Here is a 19,029-nt window from a genome sequence, read left to right as displayed (position 1 = left end):
AGGTACGACTCGAAGTTTTTTAAAGGCGATGTCACTACCATAAGACCAATGGGGAGAAGCGGTTCATCACTCGGTTTATTTACTAAACCGGTCACCAACAAAATCGTTGGAGTATTCGACTCCATACGAGCGTTTTAAAGAAAGAAAACCGAACCTTTCACACGTTAAAGTGTTTGGATGCATGGGGTATGTAAAAGTCCTTGGTACCGGTCAAAAGAAATTAGACGACCGAAGCATTGTGATGATTCACTTAGGCACTCAACCTGGAACAAAAACCTACCGTATGTTTGATCCGATCAAAAGGCGAGTACACGTTACGCGGGATGTCAAGTTTGACGAGTGTAAAAGGTACGCGTGGGCTGATCTTGACAAACAAGAGGGTGAAAAGGGTCCTGAATGGACCGAGTTTATTGTCAGGTGCGACATTGAACCCGAACCGGAGCAAGTGACATCCGGGTTTGACACCGGGTCCGTAGACCAACATGATACCGGTGAGTTGGTTCGTCTCAAAAACGGAAGCGAGTCATCAAGTTCAGAAGGTGGTAGCCCACCTGTAAGTCCGGCTAGGCCCAACACTGGCCTAAACGAAAAACCGTTACAAGTTATTCAGCCGCGTCGAACTACTCGAAAGACGATTTTACCCAAGAAATTTAGCGACTTTCTGGTTGAAGGTATACCGACGCCCGCCGAGCAAGACCCGAAAACCGACGAGGTAAATCTCCTATTATTATTCGATGATGAACCGGTAAATTTTCGAGAAGCGAATAATAAAAAACATTGGAGAAAAGCAATGGAAGCGGAGATCGAGTCGATTGAAAGAAACAAGACATGGCGGTTAGTCGAAGCACCACCCAAAGTGAAACCGATAGGTTTAAAGTGGGTCTATAAAATCAAAAGAGATGAAGCCGGGAAAATAACCAAGTACAAGGCCCGACTCGTAGCTAAGGGGTATGTTCAGAAATATGGGATCGATTTCGAAGAGGTGTTCGCACCAGTTGCGAGAATCGAAATCGTTCGACTTTTACTCGCGTTAGCAGCAAACCGAGGTTGGGAAGTGCATCACTTGGATGTAAAATCCGCGTTTCTTCATGGTGATTTAAAAGAAGAGGTGTATGTGTTTCAACCGGATGGGTTTGTTAAGAAAGGTGAAGAAAGAAAAGTGTACAAGTTGGCTAAAGCGTTATACGGTCTACGCCAAGCTCCAAGGGCGTGGAATACTAAACTAGACGGGTCGTTAAAGGAACTCGGTTTCACTCGATGTAAACAAGAACAAGCGGTTTACAAAAGGTGTTCCGGTCAAAGGCTACTACTCGTTGGAGTTTACGTTGATGATTTGATAGTCACGGGTTCAAGTGTGCAAGAAATTGCAAATTTCAAAAGACAAATGGAGTCAAGGTTCGAGATGGGTGACCTCGGGTTGTTGCATTACTATCTCGGGATCGAAGTGAAGCAAAGTGATCGTGGGATAACGTTAAAGCAAAGTGGTTATGCAACGAAGATCCTAAAAGAAGCAAGTCTTTGGGAGTGCAACTCGACTCAATTTCTTATGGAACCGAGCTTAAAGTTGTCTAAAGAAGATGAGAATCCGAAGGTAGATCCCACCGGTTATAGAAAGATAATCGGAAGCTTGCAGTATTTAACTCATACGAGACCTGATTTGAGCTACTCGGTTGGTTATGCAAGTCGATTCATGCAATCACCAACTCAAGCTCATGCTCAAGCGGTTAAATATATTCTCCGATATCTAAGAGGTTCACTAGACTTTGGTATTACTTACTCGAGAGGCGGAAACAATATGTTGCACGGGTATAGTGATAGTAGTCATGCGGTGGATATGGATGATGGTCGGAGCACCTCAGGTTTGATTTTCTACTATGGTACATCACCGATATCATGGGTTTCTCAGAAACAAGGAACGGTGGCGTTATCATCATGTGAGGCTGCATTTATGGCAGCTACATCGGCTGCATGTCAAGCCTTATGGCTTCGAGGTTTGTTGTCAGAGATGACCGGAGAAAAGGAGGAAATCGTGACGTTGAAGGTGGATAATTCATCGGCTATTGCCTTGATGAAAAACCCGGTTTTTCACGGGAGAAGCAAGCACATCAACACACGGTACCATTTCATTCGGGAGTGCATCGAGAGAGAACAAATCAAGGTGGAGCATGTCAGTGGAGATATACAAAGAGCAGACATCCTTACAAAAGCGTTGCCACGGTTGAAGTTTAACGAGATGCGAAGCTTCATCGGTGTCACAAGATTAGGGGGTGATTGTTAGTTTAATCTTGCGTAAGTGCGGGGACCTAGTTGTCGTACTTACAAACCTAGGGGGTTATTGAGTTAGTTTTCCTCCTATTCTTGTCTAACAAGTAATTGTATGGTTATAAATAGGAGTTATTTGTAATCAAGTAATCACAACAATTTATTAATAATACAATAAAGATTTAGACTTGAATCTTATTGTCTTCAATATATGTGGTTTCGTGTCAAAATTTCAATTTCATGTCGGGTTAAACCTGCCAACCTGCGAGCACGACTTGTTTAACACCCCTACTTAAAACATTCACCCACATAGACAACGGCAGCAGTTAAATCAAGGTAGAATGGTTACACGGCTTATGCTTTAAAGTTTAATCCTAAATTTTAAAATTTTCACATTCTAAGTTTCTAAGTACACATCAACAATTACTCATTTCCAAACCATTCGCACATAAGATTAAAACTACTGAACCAACATTAGTGTTAGCTTGTTTAATGAAAAAATAAATATAAACATTCATATAGGGATGCCAGTGAAACCCAAACTTAATGGGAACACCCGAAACCCGACACAATTGGGACTTTTGTATATTTTTTTAGTCGTAGGAAAAGAGTTTAAAGGAGTGAGTGCACATTAAGGATGAATGAAGTTGCAATGGAATTTTTTGATAGCAACTAGCATGCTACCTTTTTGGTTGAATTGTTTTTTTCTTTTATGGAATTTTGGAGAATATTTGTTGTCAAAACTTGTTTATGACAATTATAGAAGACATTTTTATGGTAGTCATTATTTGTAATTAATTAGTTATATTTTGTCAAAACCCGATAGAAACTCAACGGGTATATATTTTGTCAAAACCCGAAACCAGATGGTATCCTTGAAACCCAACGAGTAATTACCTAATAAATAGCCGACATGTTTGAAACGAACTTTACTAATGGGGTATGAGTTTGGGAATACCAAAACCAGTTGACATCCCAACTTCCATAAAAATAAATCGGAAAAGTTTTACAAACTAATAAATGCACAATGTTTGTTAACCATAAAATAGCGTTTGGGTTTTCTATTAACATGTTATGAACTGGATCGGGCTCAACCAGCCTAATCATGCAACACATTCATATAGCCCAATTAAATGGCCCAACAAGCTAAACCCTCAATGCGTTATATAAGCTAGCTAGACGAGAGTAGAGGTTATGAGAAAATTGATCAGTGTTCATGTTCTTTAGAGAAAATATTGATCCTTTTATATATAACATAAACCGAACTATATCTGGATAATGGGTAAGCGAGCAACAAGTTTATAATTTTCTTTGTAATCCCTTTCACTAACTCAATAGGTACGAGTTGCTTTTCTATGTATTTTGGTTATGTTAAAGATCAAATCACTTCATTGGTGCTTTCACTAAACCTTAGCATAGATGGCTTTGGAAAAACTCGTGCATGACATCCATGATTACCTTGTTTGGCTCTAATCCTGACTTATGGATCTCTCAAGATGAATGATGTTTTTTCTGTTACGTGATCTATGATGATGAGTGTTTTCCCTATGTCATTGTATCATTTGATGAATGAACCATTTGGGTGGTTCAATGGTTGGCATCGGAGTTCATGCTTCGTTACCTGGAATGGTTTCACTACTGCAGTGATTACTCAACTCCATGGTAATTCTGCCGATCCAATTTATTGCAACTGAAATTGACCGTGATGACAAATTGACAATCAAACCATTAAGTAAAGAGAGAGAGAGAAAGTGGAGCCACTATGTTGCCCTCCTCAAGTTTGACGACAAGGACTCAACCTTACAAACTTGACTACACACAAAATAAACACATGTAATTGATTAATTACAATACAATTATCAGATTTAATATCAACCACACGAAATACACACATTTAATTTGGTGTGGCTCTTGTTAGTTATGTGAGTTCTTACAACTAGACATACTTATCTGTGGACCTCATTTTTGTTTATTACATAAAGTTGGTCATTATACAAAACAATGGCATTTTTGTTTTTGACCTCCAGCTTTACATAAATATCATATAGTGAAAAAAGCATGGAGTCATTGGAGACAAACTATACTAATGGGGCATTGGACCTAGCCATGGTTGATAGATAGTCTGCATTACTCCTCAACTTTTTTGGTGAAGTATATTTTTTATGCAAATATTTTTTCTTCGTTTTTTTATATATCTGCTGCCCCAAACAATTTTTTCTTCGATAATAACAATAATATAAACTCCACAAGTTGTATATACTTTGCGGAACTAAACGATATATATGCATTTATATGCATATACATCATTAGTGAAGATTTCTTTATGTACTATTATGGGTTAGGGTCATGTTTGATTTTTAAATATTGTTTCAGATAATTCATAATAGGATCCTCAGGTTACAAGATAGGATTAGTTAAAATAGCTTGTTTCGTTTATGTTTTCATTGTACTGAAATTTCATTTGAGTATGAATAATACTAAAAGAGTCGCACGGGTTGTGCAAACTGTGTGTGTGTGGGGGGGGGGGGATTTGGGCTGGGATCATCGCGTAAGTTATGATCAATGTCAGGTGAACAATAATGATGTTACTTTGTCACGTTATGTCGTTAACACCACATCAATCACTATTTTACAATGCCCCTCAAGTCGGGGGGGGGGGGATTTGGGTTGGGATCATCGCGTAAGTTATGATCAATGTCAGGTGAACAATAATGATGTTACTTTGTCACATTATCGATACATCAATCGCTATTTTACAGGATGGATTTCAATTATAATTCTTTGGGTTGTTTGATAATTTTTTAATGATTCTATTAAAAGACTACATCTGAATCAGTCACTATTAACTTTGTTTGGTTCGTTAAAATGGCACCTCTGAATTAGTCATCAAATTTCTTATCCATTAAGTTTCAAAATAATGTTGAATTTGTCGTTTCACATGTACGTGTCATAACTTTCAGTCTGCTACTCGGACAACACCTCTTCTACCCACCTCCTCCACACAGAGTCTGAGAGATTGCTTTCTGACAAGTGGTATCAGAGCATGTCGAATCTCGGATACGTTGAAATGTGTACACTCCCTCAAATGAGCATAAAAAAGTCGAGGATGAGTTATGCAATGGTGGTGGTAGAAGGCCAAATATGGGATTGCCAAAAAGATAGTCTTTGTACGCCGTGAGTATGGGATCGTTAGTGTCAACCTAGTCTAGATTCAGTGAAGCCCTCCGTGTTCGTGTTCAAAATCAATGGTCCTAGCAGAGCCGTAATCAGCTTTAAGGTTGCTACATATTCTGGTTCCCCATGTCCCAGAAAACAAGATGAAGATCGGTGCCCCCTTAACAACATCTGATGCACCATTGAACTGACACCACTGATCATTGGTTGCTGAACTACTGGGTTTACTACTTATCAGAGTGAATCATTGGTTGCTGAACTACTGGGTTTACTATACGAGACACGAAATGAAATAATCTTACAAGTATACCCGATTGAGAACTACATTATCATGTAAAATTATTCTAAGGTATGGAGTTGAAATTTGGAGACCTACAATGTTTAGATAAAGGGATGAATCAACTTTAATAATGTAGGGCTAAAGAAAATATGAGATGGCACAAATATCTATTGTTACTAATCAGACGCTAACATTAGCTCATCCAATTTAAATTGTATTAGATCTCAGACGATTAACATAAATGAATTATTTGAAAGCATGTGAAAAAAAAGAGTGATGCGTAGTTTCAAATAAAACATCTACATAATATCGCATATATTCCATAAATCACTTATTAATTTCAAATCGATGAATTTTCGAAGCGAAAACTGTGTGACGTGCTGAAAGTAAAATATTAACAGACATGCTTAAAGTTTATATCGCAATTGAATTGTTGAAAATAAGAAGAGCTTATCACCATGAAGACTAACCATTACATTTCCATCAATCGAAGAAGTTTTGTCATTTATTATATGTTTGTAACGACCTTACATTTCATTTCCGTATGTTAATATCATATATAAAAATCACAATAATCATAATATAAAGCAGAAATTAACTACCTTTTTAGTAAATTGATTAGATTAATCTCCACTAATAAAAACACAAGCACTAATTTGTGTACATACAAACACCTTTTTGCTCTTGTAAAGTTACTTGCATTCAGTTGACCTAGATGATTGCTCTTCACACACACACACATGGTGAGTTCCACAAGAAACCACTATGGTGATGCCCATGCATGTCCTACGTGTCTCAGTCTACGTGGCATAGTAATCACACGTGGAATGAAAGTGAGTGGGTCCCATGTGGACACGTTGGAAGCTCTTTTTGGTAAATGGTGCTAGAGAGTGTGTTAGATAGGCCTAAGTCGTGTGATTTTCACAACCCTTTGGAAAGTAACAACACATACCCACCCACTTTGATCTTAACTTATTTATTAAATTTTTAATTTGTTTGACACCGGTCACCATTGCAAGAAAGTCTTTTTTACCCTTGCCTAGTGTATAATTTACTAAGATCGTGAGTAGTCGGCTGACGACAACGGATGCACACATCAAACACACGATGAAAAAACCGAGTCATTTGTCACCTTTCTCCTCCGCATAGGCGACACCTCTACTTGAAATCAGGTTTATTCAAATAACTCAAGTTACAAGATAATTGAAATAATAAATAAAATATTTTATGCATTTTTATCACGCAAAAACAAAAATCATATAGTACGTTCTATTCCAATGACAAGATCAGGTCACTTCAAAATTCATTAATTCAAATTCGATAACATAACCAAATTCCCGAAATTTGATTTGGACAACGACCAGATTCCAATATGCAAACCCCCAATTCAAATCAAATTTCAATTTTTTTAAATATGATTCAAATACTGAACACTCCTGGTTAACACGCTACCGTCATCAACATTTTTCTCCCACTACATATATTTATAAAAATGTCCAATACCTGACGAGTAAAAGAAAATCCATCTTTTTCATAATTTAATCATACCCAAAACTAAATGTAACATAAGAAAAGGAATATATAAATACCTAAAGCCAAGGGCAATATGGTAACTTCACATATAATATTTCTCACTCTTTTAATTTCTTCTATAAAAACCAATCTCTCTAAATAACAAAACAATACAACAATGGCCACCAAAAATGACACCGACGACACACAAACCACCTCCGAATGCACGGTGGAGGAGGTGGCGTTGGTAGTACCCGAAACCGACGACACGACACTACCGGTAATGACATTCCGAGCATGGACACTCGGTGTAGGGTCATGCATAATATTAATATTCCTAAACACGTTCTTCATATACCGAACTCAGCCGTTGGCAATATCCGCGATCCTCATGCAAATTGCGGTTTTGCCTATCGGGAAGTTCATGGCTGCCACGTTACCGACAAAAGAGTATAAGGTGTTTGGTTGGAGCTTTAGTTTGAACCCTGGTCCGTTTAATATGAAGGAGCATGTGATCATAACTGTTTTTGCTAATTGTGGCGTGTCCACTGGTGGCGGTGATGCGTACTCGATCGGGGCGATTACGGTTATGAAAGCTTATTATAGGCAGAGCTTGAGCTTTGTGTGTGGGTTGATTATTGTTCTTACTACTCAGGTATATGTTTTGGTTTTGTTAATTTAATTTGTTTTAGTTTTTGATTATATTTATGGATTGAAATGAAATTGTTGAGAACGTAAACGAGCCAAGCCGAGCCAAGTCTAAGCTTGACTAGGTTGGAGGTCAACTCGTTTTGACTTAGGAGGTTCAGAGGCGGATCTAGTAAAAAAATATTCAAGGGTATGCCAAAAAAATATTTTGGATCCTGGGAGATCATATATAAAACGGAGAAGAAAAAAATAACAGTAATTTTACACTTTACCAAGAAAGTTCAGGTGTATCCCGAGACACCCCTGCTTTCATTGTAGATCCGCATATGGGAGGGTTTGAGCTTGAACTTGGCTTGTTTCGTGCTCTTTTTCCAATGCCTGAGTTCGACTCGTGAGTTATTTATTAGTTATTTTATATACTTCTTATAATATTTTTATATATTTTGAAGAAAAAACCCTTAAACGAGCCTAAGCTCAGCTTGAGCTTGTTTAGTACCTTATACGAGCTAGGCAAAGCTCGGCTCGAGCTAGGTTGTGAAGTGTTAATTTAATACAAATAAGTCTAAAAAAGGGGAAAACTTAAAACTATACAAGGCTAGAGTTCTGACTTGATAACTAAACGAGTTTTGGTTGAGACTCGGGCTTGCGTTATTTGCACTCCTAGTTGAGAATTTAAAATAATGGTTTAGATAATGTTTATTGTGGTTGTATTTTGTGACAGATATTAGGATATGGATGGGCCGGGATGTTGAGAAGGTATCTAGTTGATCCGGTTGAGATGTGGTGGCCTTCTAACCTGGCTCAGGTTTCATTGTTTAGGTTTGTGTCATTTCATATTATTGATTTGAAAAGGGGGCCTACCAATAGGACCGAGAACCGGCTACATAACTGGTTTGGTTGAGTCTGTATGAACTGGAAACAAAGATATTTTTACTAGCGTTAAAATTATTTATCATGTTGTTTGGGTTTTTAAACCGGTTTGACTAGAAAAATGATTGGTTTTGATAAAACTGGTTTAACTAGTTGGACCTATAGGTCGGACGGTTCAATAATTGGTTTGATTTTTAAAAGTTAACTGATAATTATTCTGAAAAAAAAGGCCTATTCTTTTTTTGGTTATGGAGTGATGTTTTGGAATAATGAAAAAGTTGATTACATTTGTGCGTCATATATTCGTTTCAACTTCAACTTCAACTTCAACTTCATGGAATTTGCAAGTCGTGTTTGTTGTGTGTGAGAATAAGGATAAGAACAAAATGGAATAATGATCGCTGGTTTTCTTCTGCCATCCACTCGCTATCAAATGTCATATTCTGATTAACTATCCACTCAACTCACCAAGACTAGCGCGTTTATGGTACACCTTAAAGTCAACAATATATCAAAACAAGTTAAATTGGTGTCTTTTTACTATCTTTAATAACCAAGTAAGTCTTTTTAAGACAAGATGTTAATAGTCTATACTGATTTTGACTATTTATGTTGGCTTACTCGTGTTCTTTTTCTACAAACAACGTTGAGTTGTTTTGTTTCCACGGATTGTTGAAAAACCATTCATTTAACTTTAAATCCGACCGTTACGTATTATTAGTATAAATAGTAATCTAAGAAAATCAATAATATGCCATAATCTAATATAGTCTCGGAAATTGCTGTGTTTACTCACTTTACTCGTTTAAATTAGCTTTATTTCACTTAAAAGTTTTCTTTTTCTACTAGATTGTCAGTTAATATGTTGTAATTATATAGTTGTAAAAGTTGTTCAATCATAGGGGTGGACCTAATATTTTTGTCCACTGGCGTCAATTTCTTTTGGTTCTTGAATATCTATCAACTTTATTATAGTATAATTGGGAAGAGATATTTTATATTTGTAAATTATTGTTTTACTTATTTACTTTGTCAACTCTCCCTTAATTATAGGAGAGTTTTATGTATTCTTGTATTATATATAGTCATCAATATACAATCCCTCATTATTGAGGTTGATATTCTTTACATGGTATCACCCTAACACATCGATCCTCTCTCCTTCCTTCCCTACCAATTCGCAGCCCCCTTCTCTTCTTCCTCTTCCATGGCTGAAAACTCTTCTGCTCAATCGGAGTCACTCTCCATGAGCACCTTGCTACATCTTGTCACACTTAAACTTACCCCAACCAATTACTTGGTGTGGAAGAATCACATGCTCCCTATTTTTGCCTTCCAAAATCTTCTCCATCATGTTGATGGATCTCTGCCGCAACCATCCTCTACCATAACCAGTTATAACAAAATAATACTCAATCCCGATTTCAATACCTGGAAGGCCAATTATCAAAAAGCTGTGATTATTCTCAATGCCTCCTTGACCGAGGAGGTTGCCTCGGAGGTCCTTGGTATCTCCGGTGCTCGCAATATTTGGCTCGCGCTTGAATCTGCTTTTAGCAACTCCTCCGTTGAACGCATGTATTCCCTTCGTGACACCCTTCATCAACTTACCAAAGGTACCTCTTCCGTCTCTGATTATAGTCGGAAGTTTAAATCTATTTGTGACCAACTAGCCGCTATCGGACCACCGGTGCTCGAGATGGACAAGTTTCATTGGTATCTTTGTGGGCTCGGTCCATCGTTTGAGAAATTTTCCGTGTCTATTCGGAATGTCAAGCCTGCTCCGTTATTTCGTGACCTCGTCTCTCAAGCCAAGAGCCACGAAATCTTCATGCAAACGATTCACGGTAACACCACTCCTCCTGCGGCCTTCACTGCTCAACATGGCCGTAGGGACTCTTCCTCAGATCGGAATCGTGGTGCTAATAATCATGATGGCCAGAATCGTGGGGGGTCAAACAGTGATCATGGGAACTCATCTCAGAGTCGTAGCCGCTTCTTTGACAAACGGCCACCCAAATGCCAAATCTGCCAAGCCCCTGGTCACTATGCAACATCGTGCCCTGACTTGTACAAGTATGTTAAAAACCACTCCACACCCGATGAGTCTCTTGCAAAGGCATTTCATGCTCAATGCCATGTGACCAACAACACACCAGATTGGAACGTTGATTCTGGTGCAACCGCTCATATGACACCAGAATTTGATTCTCTTCATCAATCCACTCCTTATCAAGGTAATCATGGTGTCATTTTTGTCAACGGTATGTCGCTCCCTATTACTCATACGGGTGGAGGCCTTCCAATTGGCCACTTATATTATCAATCGGCTTCCCACTTCTTTATTGGATAACAAGTCTCATTTCCAAGTTTTATTCAATCATGAGCCGCAATTTGCTAACTTTCGGGTGTTTGGTTGCCAAGTTTTTCCGTGTTTGCGAGAATACTCAAAACACAAGCTAGCACCGCGAAGTCTTCCTTGCATTTTTATTGGTTATAGCTCTCAATACAAAGGATATCGGTGTCTAGATCCTTCAACATCTCGCATATATGTTACACGGCACGCTCGTTTTAATGAGAAAATTTTTCCATTTACAGGGGTGGTTAATACTAATGCAATTTCTCAATCTGAGGTAACAACTTTTCTGGATGATTTTTCAATTTCTTCTACGCCTATTGTACCAACAAATCAACCTCCAATCTCTTCAAAATCTAATATTGACTCAATTGGTGTTAATGAAACTGGGCCTTGCAATTTATTTCATCCAGATCCACCTCACACTACACCTTCTACCCACCTAAATAACAACCCACCACCTAGCCCATCCCTCAGCCCAACTACTGCCGCTCCCTTACCCGATCCTCCAAGCCCACCTCAAATACACTTGTCAAACCCTCAACCAAATCACGAGCCCGCTGCCTCCTCACCATATTCTCAGCCGAATAATTCCACTCAACCAACAAACCCAACTTCCACTCATACGATGAATACTCGATCCAAGTCTAGGATATTTAAGCCCAAACACTTTGCGGATCTAGCTTCCCTTTCAAATCACCCCCTACATATTGCATTAACAGCCGTGACAGAACCACGTGGCTGCAAGACCGCGATGAAAGACCCGAAATGGCTGCACGCCATGAATGAAGAGATAATGGCATTGCATCAAAATGAAACATGGGCATTGGTCCCTCGTCCCTCATCTACAAATGTGGTAGGTTCAAAATGGGTTTATCGTATCAAGTATCATTCAGATGGCTCAGTTGAACGATACAAAGCACGATTGGTCGCTCAAGGTTTTACCCAGATTCCGGGACTTGATTTCTCGCACACATTCAGTCCCGTTGTCAAAGCTTCCACCATTCGCATTGTCTTATCTCTAGCCGTTTTAAATGATTGGCAGTTACACCAGCTTAATGTAAAAAATGCGTTTTTAAATGGCAGCCTAAACGAGACCGTATTTATGGAGTAGCCTCGGGGGTTTGTTGATTCCAAATTTCCCAACCATGTATGCAAGTTTTCTAAGGCTATCTACGGTCTCAAACAGGCGCCCCATGCATGGTTTCATCGGTTGAGTTCCTTCCTTGTTTCCTATGGCTTCTCCTGTAGCCGTGCCAACACCTCCCTATTTATTTATCAACGGGATGGTTGTATCATGTATCTCCTTGTCTACGTTGATGATCTTATTCTCACGGGAAGCAATGAACTTCATGTTGGTTCCTTTATATCCCGACTCAACAAGGAATTCGCCACCAAGGATCTTGGAGCCCTCAACTATTTCCTTGGCCTTGAAGTAGCATATACCGATTCCGGTATCTTCCTCACTCAATCGAAATATGCAATGGACATTTTGAAACGTGCTGAGTTGATTGACTCTAAGCCGATTGCTACTCCTCTTGCGCCATTGGAATCATTTACATCAGACGGTGAACAGTTTGATGATCCAACTCTTTATCGATCAATGGTGGGAGCTCTCCAGTACTTGACTATCACGAGACCTAATCTATCTTATGCGGTTAATCAAGTCTCCCAGTTTTTACATGCTCCAACCATTGATCATTTCAAAGCAGTAAAGTGAATACTCCGTTATGTCAAAGGTACTCTCTCGTTTGGTCTTACTTTGCAGAAGAGTTTTCGGCCATGGAAGAGGAAGAGGAGAAGGGGGCTGCGAATTGGTAGGGAAGGAAGGAGAGAGGATCGATGTGTTCGTGGCCTAAACAGAAATAGAATCATAACAAACGTGTAAATTTCTTTTGGTTCTTGAATATCTATCAATTTGAACTATAAAATTTCTAGTCAACTTTGGTGGTCATTTTAAACGTATGTAATAAGCTCATTTTGTTTTGTAATGGTTTACTTGAGTGATGCCATATGGTCCTTTTTATGTCGTATGCCCATTTTTCGGGCCAGGTTAGTCACCTTAACATTTATATAGCATTTTCTGAATTTATCATTTATATATAAACTTAAGAAATATATAAATAAGTGGGTTGAAGAATTTTAGCAGTTATTAACTATCTAATAAAATTCAGTAAAAAGTGTAAACCAAATCAAATAAAAAATATGTATATAAACTTTTAGTAATTAATTAAAGCAAATCCAGTTAAAAAAAATATAAGAAATATGTTGCAACTCTCTTAACCAAATACAATAAAAGAATTTTGAAAAATAAAAAGCAACTATTTAAATCAAATCCAACATATGAGATTATGAGCGAGTAACCACCAAACCAAAGAAAATGATCGCGTTGCGTTAAATTGTAGTGTCATTAAACTGTGGCGTCACTCAACTTTCGGGTGACTTTGTATGTCATATTTCCTACAGTAATAACAATTTGGTATAATTTACTTTTTTAACGGTCTAGTTTTAGTTTAAAAACGAATAAAAACTGTTAATAATAGTTTGATTCACATTTAACCAAAATTGAATTATAACATCTAATCAACACTCAAAGCTCAAAAAATAATCATTACTTGCTAAAGTGTTTTAACTTCATAATTTGCAGGGCATTACACGAAAAGGAATCCAAAGCACAAGGCATGACAAGGATGCGATTTTTCATGATCTTCCTAATTTTAAGCTTCGTATATTATGCATTTCCAGGCTATCTTTTCGAGATCTTGACCTTCTTCTCATGGGTTTGTTGGGTCTGGCCCCACAGCATAACCGCCCAACAAATTGGGTCGGGTTACCACGGTCTTGGTGTCGGGGCCTTCACCCTTGATTGGACCGGCATTTCAGCTTACCATGGAAGCCCATTAGTCGCACCATGGTCCTCCATAGTCAACGTTGGTGTCGGGTTCATAATGTTCATCTACATCATTGTGCCCCTTTGTTATTGGAAATATGACACATTTGATGCCCGCAGATTTCCAATATTCTCCAACAAGTTGTTTACCCGAACTGGGCAAGAGTATGACACCACTCGAGTTTTGACCCCGCAGTTTGACTTGAATGTGGCCGCTTACGAGAGTTACAGTAAACTATATCTGAGCCCGTTGTTTGCGCTTTCAATTGGTTCAGGGTTCGCAAGGTTCACTGCAACACTCACGCATGTCGCTCTATTTAATGGCGGGTAATTGATTATCCTAATCATATCTTGTTTTAACGAGTTCTCTTATTTTTTTTACTTAGGGGTATTATTTAACTTTTGTTTTTTTCTAATCACATGTGACATCTATTATAAAAAAAAATTAGAGACACAAATTTGTTTGTTTCCTTTTTCTTACCATGTTTCGATATAAATTTTGTTGAATACCAAGTGGTATTTAAGACCTATATCGAACCGTGGACAACAAAATTAAGAACCGTGGACAACAAAATTAATTTAACTGAACACAAAGAATTTCAAAATTTAAAATTATCCATTTCTATAAGACACAATTACGTTCTTGGTCTCTGATGTCTATCTAAAGTAACAAGATTGGGTACTAAGGTTAAAAATTCACATTTATATGTCCTAAGGTTTTAATTTTGTAACAATGTTACATACTAACTTTAACTTCCGTTAAATGTTAACATAAAGTGCAAAAAAGCTCAGGGCATTATTGTCATTACACATTCTCACTAAAATCTTTGGCATATTTGTGTTTTGGAATTTCACGATCTGATTAGTATGACAACTAGTGATTTACCGGTGCGTTGCACGGCAAATTCGGTCAGTAAAACTCATGCATTATGAGTCAACGTGAATTCAGTTTATATTAACTGCATTCGTTATGGTACCATAACTAAACCTAAAAAATAAATTTATCAAATTAATATATTTAAAACAAAAAAAACCAAAAAAAGGAAATCAGCAGGGCTCATATAACATTAAAAATACCATATTTTATGACAATATTTATTCAGTCGGTAAAAGCGGGAGTTGTGTTGCGACGTCGAGTTGATGCATATTCGGTGGTATTGATTACGTTCGTAAAGGTAACTTAAGAAAACCCAAAATATTGATTTGTTGAATTGACATATAAAAGGATTAACATACGAAAAAAATAAAATATTTAAAAATGTTGTTTATTCGGTCGATACAAATTATACGTTGGTGAAACCCGAGCGTTGAAGCCTACGCATGGTAAACCTGTGCGTTATGACGGTAAGTTGACGCAAATTATGTTAACTTTTGACATAATTTAAAGTTGGTACATAACATTGTTACAAATTTGAAACCTTAAAACCCATACTTGTAACTTTAAAATCTTAGTACCCAATCTTATTAGTTTTATGTCTTTCTAAAATGAAATTCAAATAAAAAATGAATTATACCATATTTTAATATAGGGAATATCTCATAGGATAATAACCAACTTTCAAAAGTGTTCCAATTTTGTCACTCATTTATTTTTTTTCTCAAATCGGGTCACTAAATCTTCAAATCGAGTCTCACCGATTTTTTTGTGCGTTAAGAAAGAAATGGAGGATAAGATGTGGAGGTCAGAATTTGCAATATATGTAGTTATATTTTTAAAAATTTTAAAAACATTAATTATATTAAAATTCAAAAATAAAAAATAAAATCCACACACCACTCAACGTCAACATAAAAAGAAAAGATAAAAAGATTTCCTATGTGAAGCAAAAAGAAAAACGCTAAAAAAACATGTTAAAACCTTTAGTTTAATAAAATATGAAAGTTGAGTGACCTAATTAGAACACTTTTTAAAGTTGAGTGACCTAATTGAAACACTTTTAAAACTTAGTTACTATTACATGAAATTGCCCTAATATAATACCCCAAGTAATCGCCTTTTCAAAACTACCCATTTTAAAAATAATTTCAAATCACAAATGCTATTTGTTAAAAGTTGAATAAATTAGTAGTTTTTGTTAATTTAAATCTGTGATTATGTTAGGGATATATGGAAGCAGAGTAAATCAGCAATTCAAAATGCAAAACTCGACATTCATGCAAAACTAATGAAGAGTTACAAACAGGTACCACAATGGTGGTATCTGGTTTTACTGTTTGGAAGCATCGCGTTATCACTACTCATGTGTTTCGTCTACAAAGAAGATGTGCAACTTCCATGGTGGGGCTTTCTGTTCGCGTTTGCCCTTGCATTCATTGTCACTCTCCCGATTGGTGTCATTCAAGCTACTACTAACCAGGTTTTATTTTATATTATTGATCAACTATATGTAGGGGTACAATGAGAATAATTACAAACGGAATTTAATCAAATCATATATTCTAATTATAGCAATGAATAATAAAAACAACATCAATAACTCAATATATTATGTGATACAGCAACCTGGATATGACATCATAGCACAATTCATATTTGGGTATATTTTGCCGGGAAAACCCATTGCTAACTTGCTTTTCAAGATCTATGGGCGAATCAGTACAGTTCATGCTCTTTCTTTCTTGGCTGATCTTAAGCTTGGGCACTACATGAAGATCCCGCCTCGATGCATGTTCACAGCACAGGTTTGATTTGTTTTGTTGCTACGACCTAACATCGCCAACAAATTTATGGGTGCAAATTTTTGACATGAAACAAACTTAACATGAAATTATCAAGTTTAAGTTTAGTTTAAAAGGGTTCGAGTTGAACCTTAGTTAAACGGGTCATGTGTGGCTCGTTTCTAGGGGTGTTCAAGAAATCCGAAATCCGAAAAAATTCTGAACCGAAACCGAAACCCAAATAAACCGATCCGAATAACTAATTCGGATTCGGATTTGGAATTTTAAAAAAATCGGATTGTTCGGATTATTCGGATATCCGTTTAATCCGATTAAAAAACATGTTTTAGTGATATTTTCCGGTTTGGTATATTTATTAGACTATTATTTGAAGTTTAAACTTTAAATTTGTGTTAAAAGTAATTCGTATTTTCCGGCTTGTATGTTGATTGTGATTCTAAACTATTAAGTGTTAGGAACAAAAGAATCGGAGATTTTTTTAGGTTTATTTCGGATAATTTCGGATTATTCGGATATTATCCTAATCCGATCCAAATTGAATTCGGATAGATTCGGATCGGAAAGGAATATTCCTAATTCGGATCAGATCGGATCGGATTTCGGATAGGGTCCAAAAATTTTCAAATCCGAATAATCCGTTATCTACTTCAACTTGTCAACATGTAAACACGACCCATTTAACAACCCTAACTATAATTGACAGTTGGTAGGAACCCTCGTTGCCGGGATAGTAAACCTCGCGGTATCATGGTGGATGTTGGAAAATATCGAAGACCTATGCAACATTGACGGACTTCATGATGATGGCCCATGGACATGCCCCAAATTCAAGGTCACATTCGATATGTCTGTCATATGGGGACTCATCGGGCCCGAAAGATTATTCGGTCCCAATGGTTTATATAGAAACCTCGTATGGTTATTCCTGATCGGAGCACTTTTGCCCATACCAGTATGGATAATGAGCAAAATCTACCCCGAAAAGAAATGGATTCCGTTGATTAACATACCCGTTATATCATACGGGTTTGCAGGAATGCCACCTGCAACGCCAACAAACATTGCCAGCTGGCTAGTAACCGGAATGATATTTAACTATTTTGTATTTAAATATCGTAAACAATGGTGGCAGAAGTACAATTATGTCTTGTCGGCTGCGCTTGATGCGGGGACCGCATTCATGGGGGTGTTATTGTTTTTTGCTTTGCAAAATGAGGGTGTTGATTTGAAGTGGTGGGGTGCACAAAAGGATCATTGTCCTTTGGCAACTTGCCCGACTGCCCCCGGGATTAATGTGACCGGGTGCCCGGTTTTTTAGGGATGGCTATAGGGAATGAAATAAGGGGGACAAACATGTTTGTAGAAAGCAAGTTTGGGCTAATTGGTTGATGTAAATTGGTTGTGTAGACTTTGATTTGTTTGTGTTTTGTATTTGTGTTACTATTTTGGAGTTTTGGGCAAGGTTTTACCTTTAGTATGTATTGCATTACGAGCAATTTTGTGACAACTTTTTGTTGTGTAATAATAGTCAAAAGTAATTTTGGTAAACAATGGTCGATCATGATCTTAGATGAGTGAGTTCATAAAATGATGCTTTAAACCTTAATTATAATCCACATGTTATGAGAATCATGTATGAAATATGTTTGGATGAAAGTTTTAATGAATTTGTGCTAATGCACAAGAGTCAAAATGGAATTTGCATCTAATCTTACTTTTAAAATGCCAAATCTATGAAACTATGGTTAAATAGGTTAATTGGTATTTTAGAAAGTGTAATAATATGGTTAAGCTATTTTGAAACTAAATAATCGACATGACAATGAAAAATAGAAACTTGTAGAGAACAAGATACGTATAATCTATAACAATTGTAACATGCTGGGACATTTCAAATTAGCATGCTTCTTACTTAGTGATATAGAAGAAAATGAGAATGAAAAAACAGATAACAAGAACACTTTTCCCTTAAAAACTAAAAAAAAATCTTTATGAGTGTTCGGGTGGACTGGCACATGCACAATATGGGTTAAAGGGCGTACTCGGAAAACCAATTCGAGTAGAAAGGGAACTTCTAGAACACCGCACCTTTGGTTCGACAAAGTAATACGGTGAAACAAATCGGCTAAAAGTACCCGAAATGTTTTCGAATAACAATATTGCTTTGTTTTGAAATGTGAAATTGGGTAGCTTAGAAACTCTTACTCAATTGAATCCAAGGTAAAAAATGATGTGTAACCATTTTGATCCAATGGAAAAGGTTGGCTATATATCTTTTGTTATTATAACGGAACGAACAATGAATCTAGTGTCTTATCGATCCACAAGTTGAACCGGCTATATCGAATTTAAAAATTG

General features: G+C 37.1%; 1 protein-coding gene across 1 annotated transcript; it reads left to right on the top strand.

Annotated features, from left to right (window-relative positions):
• The first annotated feature begins 7,369 nt into the window (after nt 1-7,369).
• Nucleotides 7,370-18,100, top strand: LOC143571832 (oligopeptide transporter 3-like). Its single transcript, XM_077057154.1, has 6 exons — nt 7,370-7,883; nt 8,598-8,695; nt 13,750-14,319; nt 16,094-16,349; nt 16,492-16,674; nt 17,375-18,100. Exons 1-6 carry the CDS (start codon nt 7,407-7,409, stop codon nt 17,987-17,989), a joined length of 2,199 nt encoding a protein of 732 aa, XP_076913269.1. The 5' UTR covers nt 7,370-7,406; the 3' UTR covers nt 17,990-18,100.
• The last annotated feature ends 929 nt before the right edge of the window (nt 18,101-19,029 follow it).

The sequence above is a fragment of the Bidens hawaiensis genome, unplaced genomic scaffold (genome assembly GCF_021521415.1).
Source record: "Bidens hawaiensis isolate Kalapana, Puna unplaced genomic scaffold, B.hawaiensis_p1.1 tig00025587_1, whole genome shotgun sequence".
In the NCBI taxonomy this organism is placed as follows: domain Eukaryota; kingdom Viridiplantae; phylum Streptophyta; class Magnoliopsida; order Asterales; family Asteraceae; genus Bidens; species Bidens hawaiensis.
The sequence above is the reverse complement of the archived record's forward strand: the minus strand, read 5'-3'. Positions and strand labels throughout refer to the sequence as shown.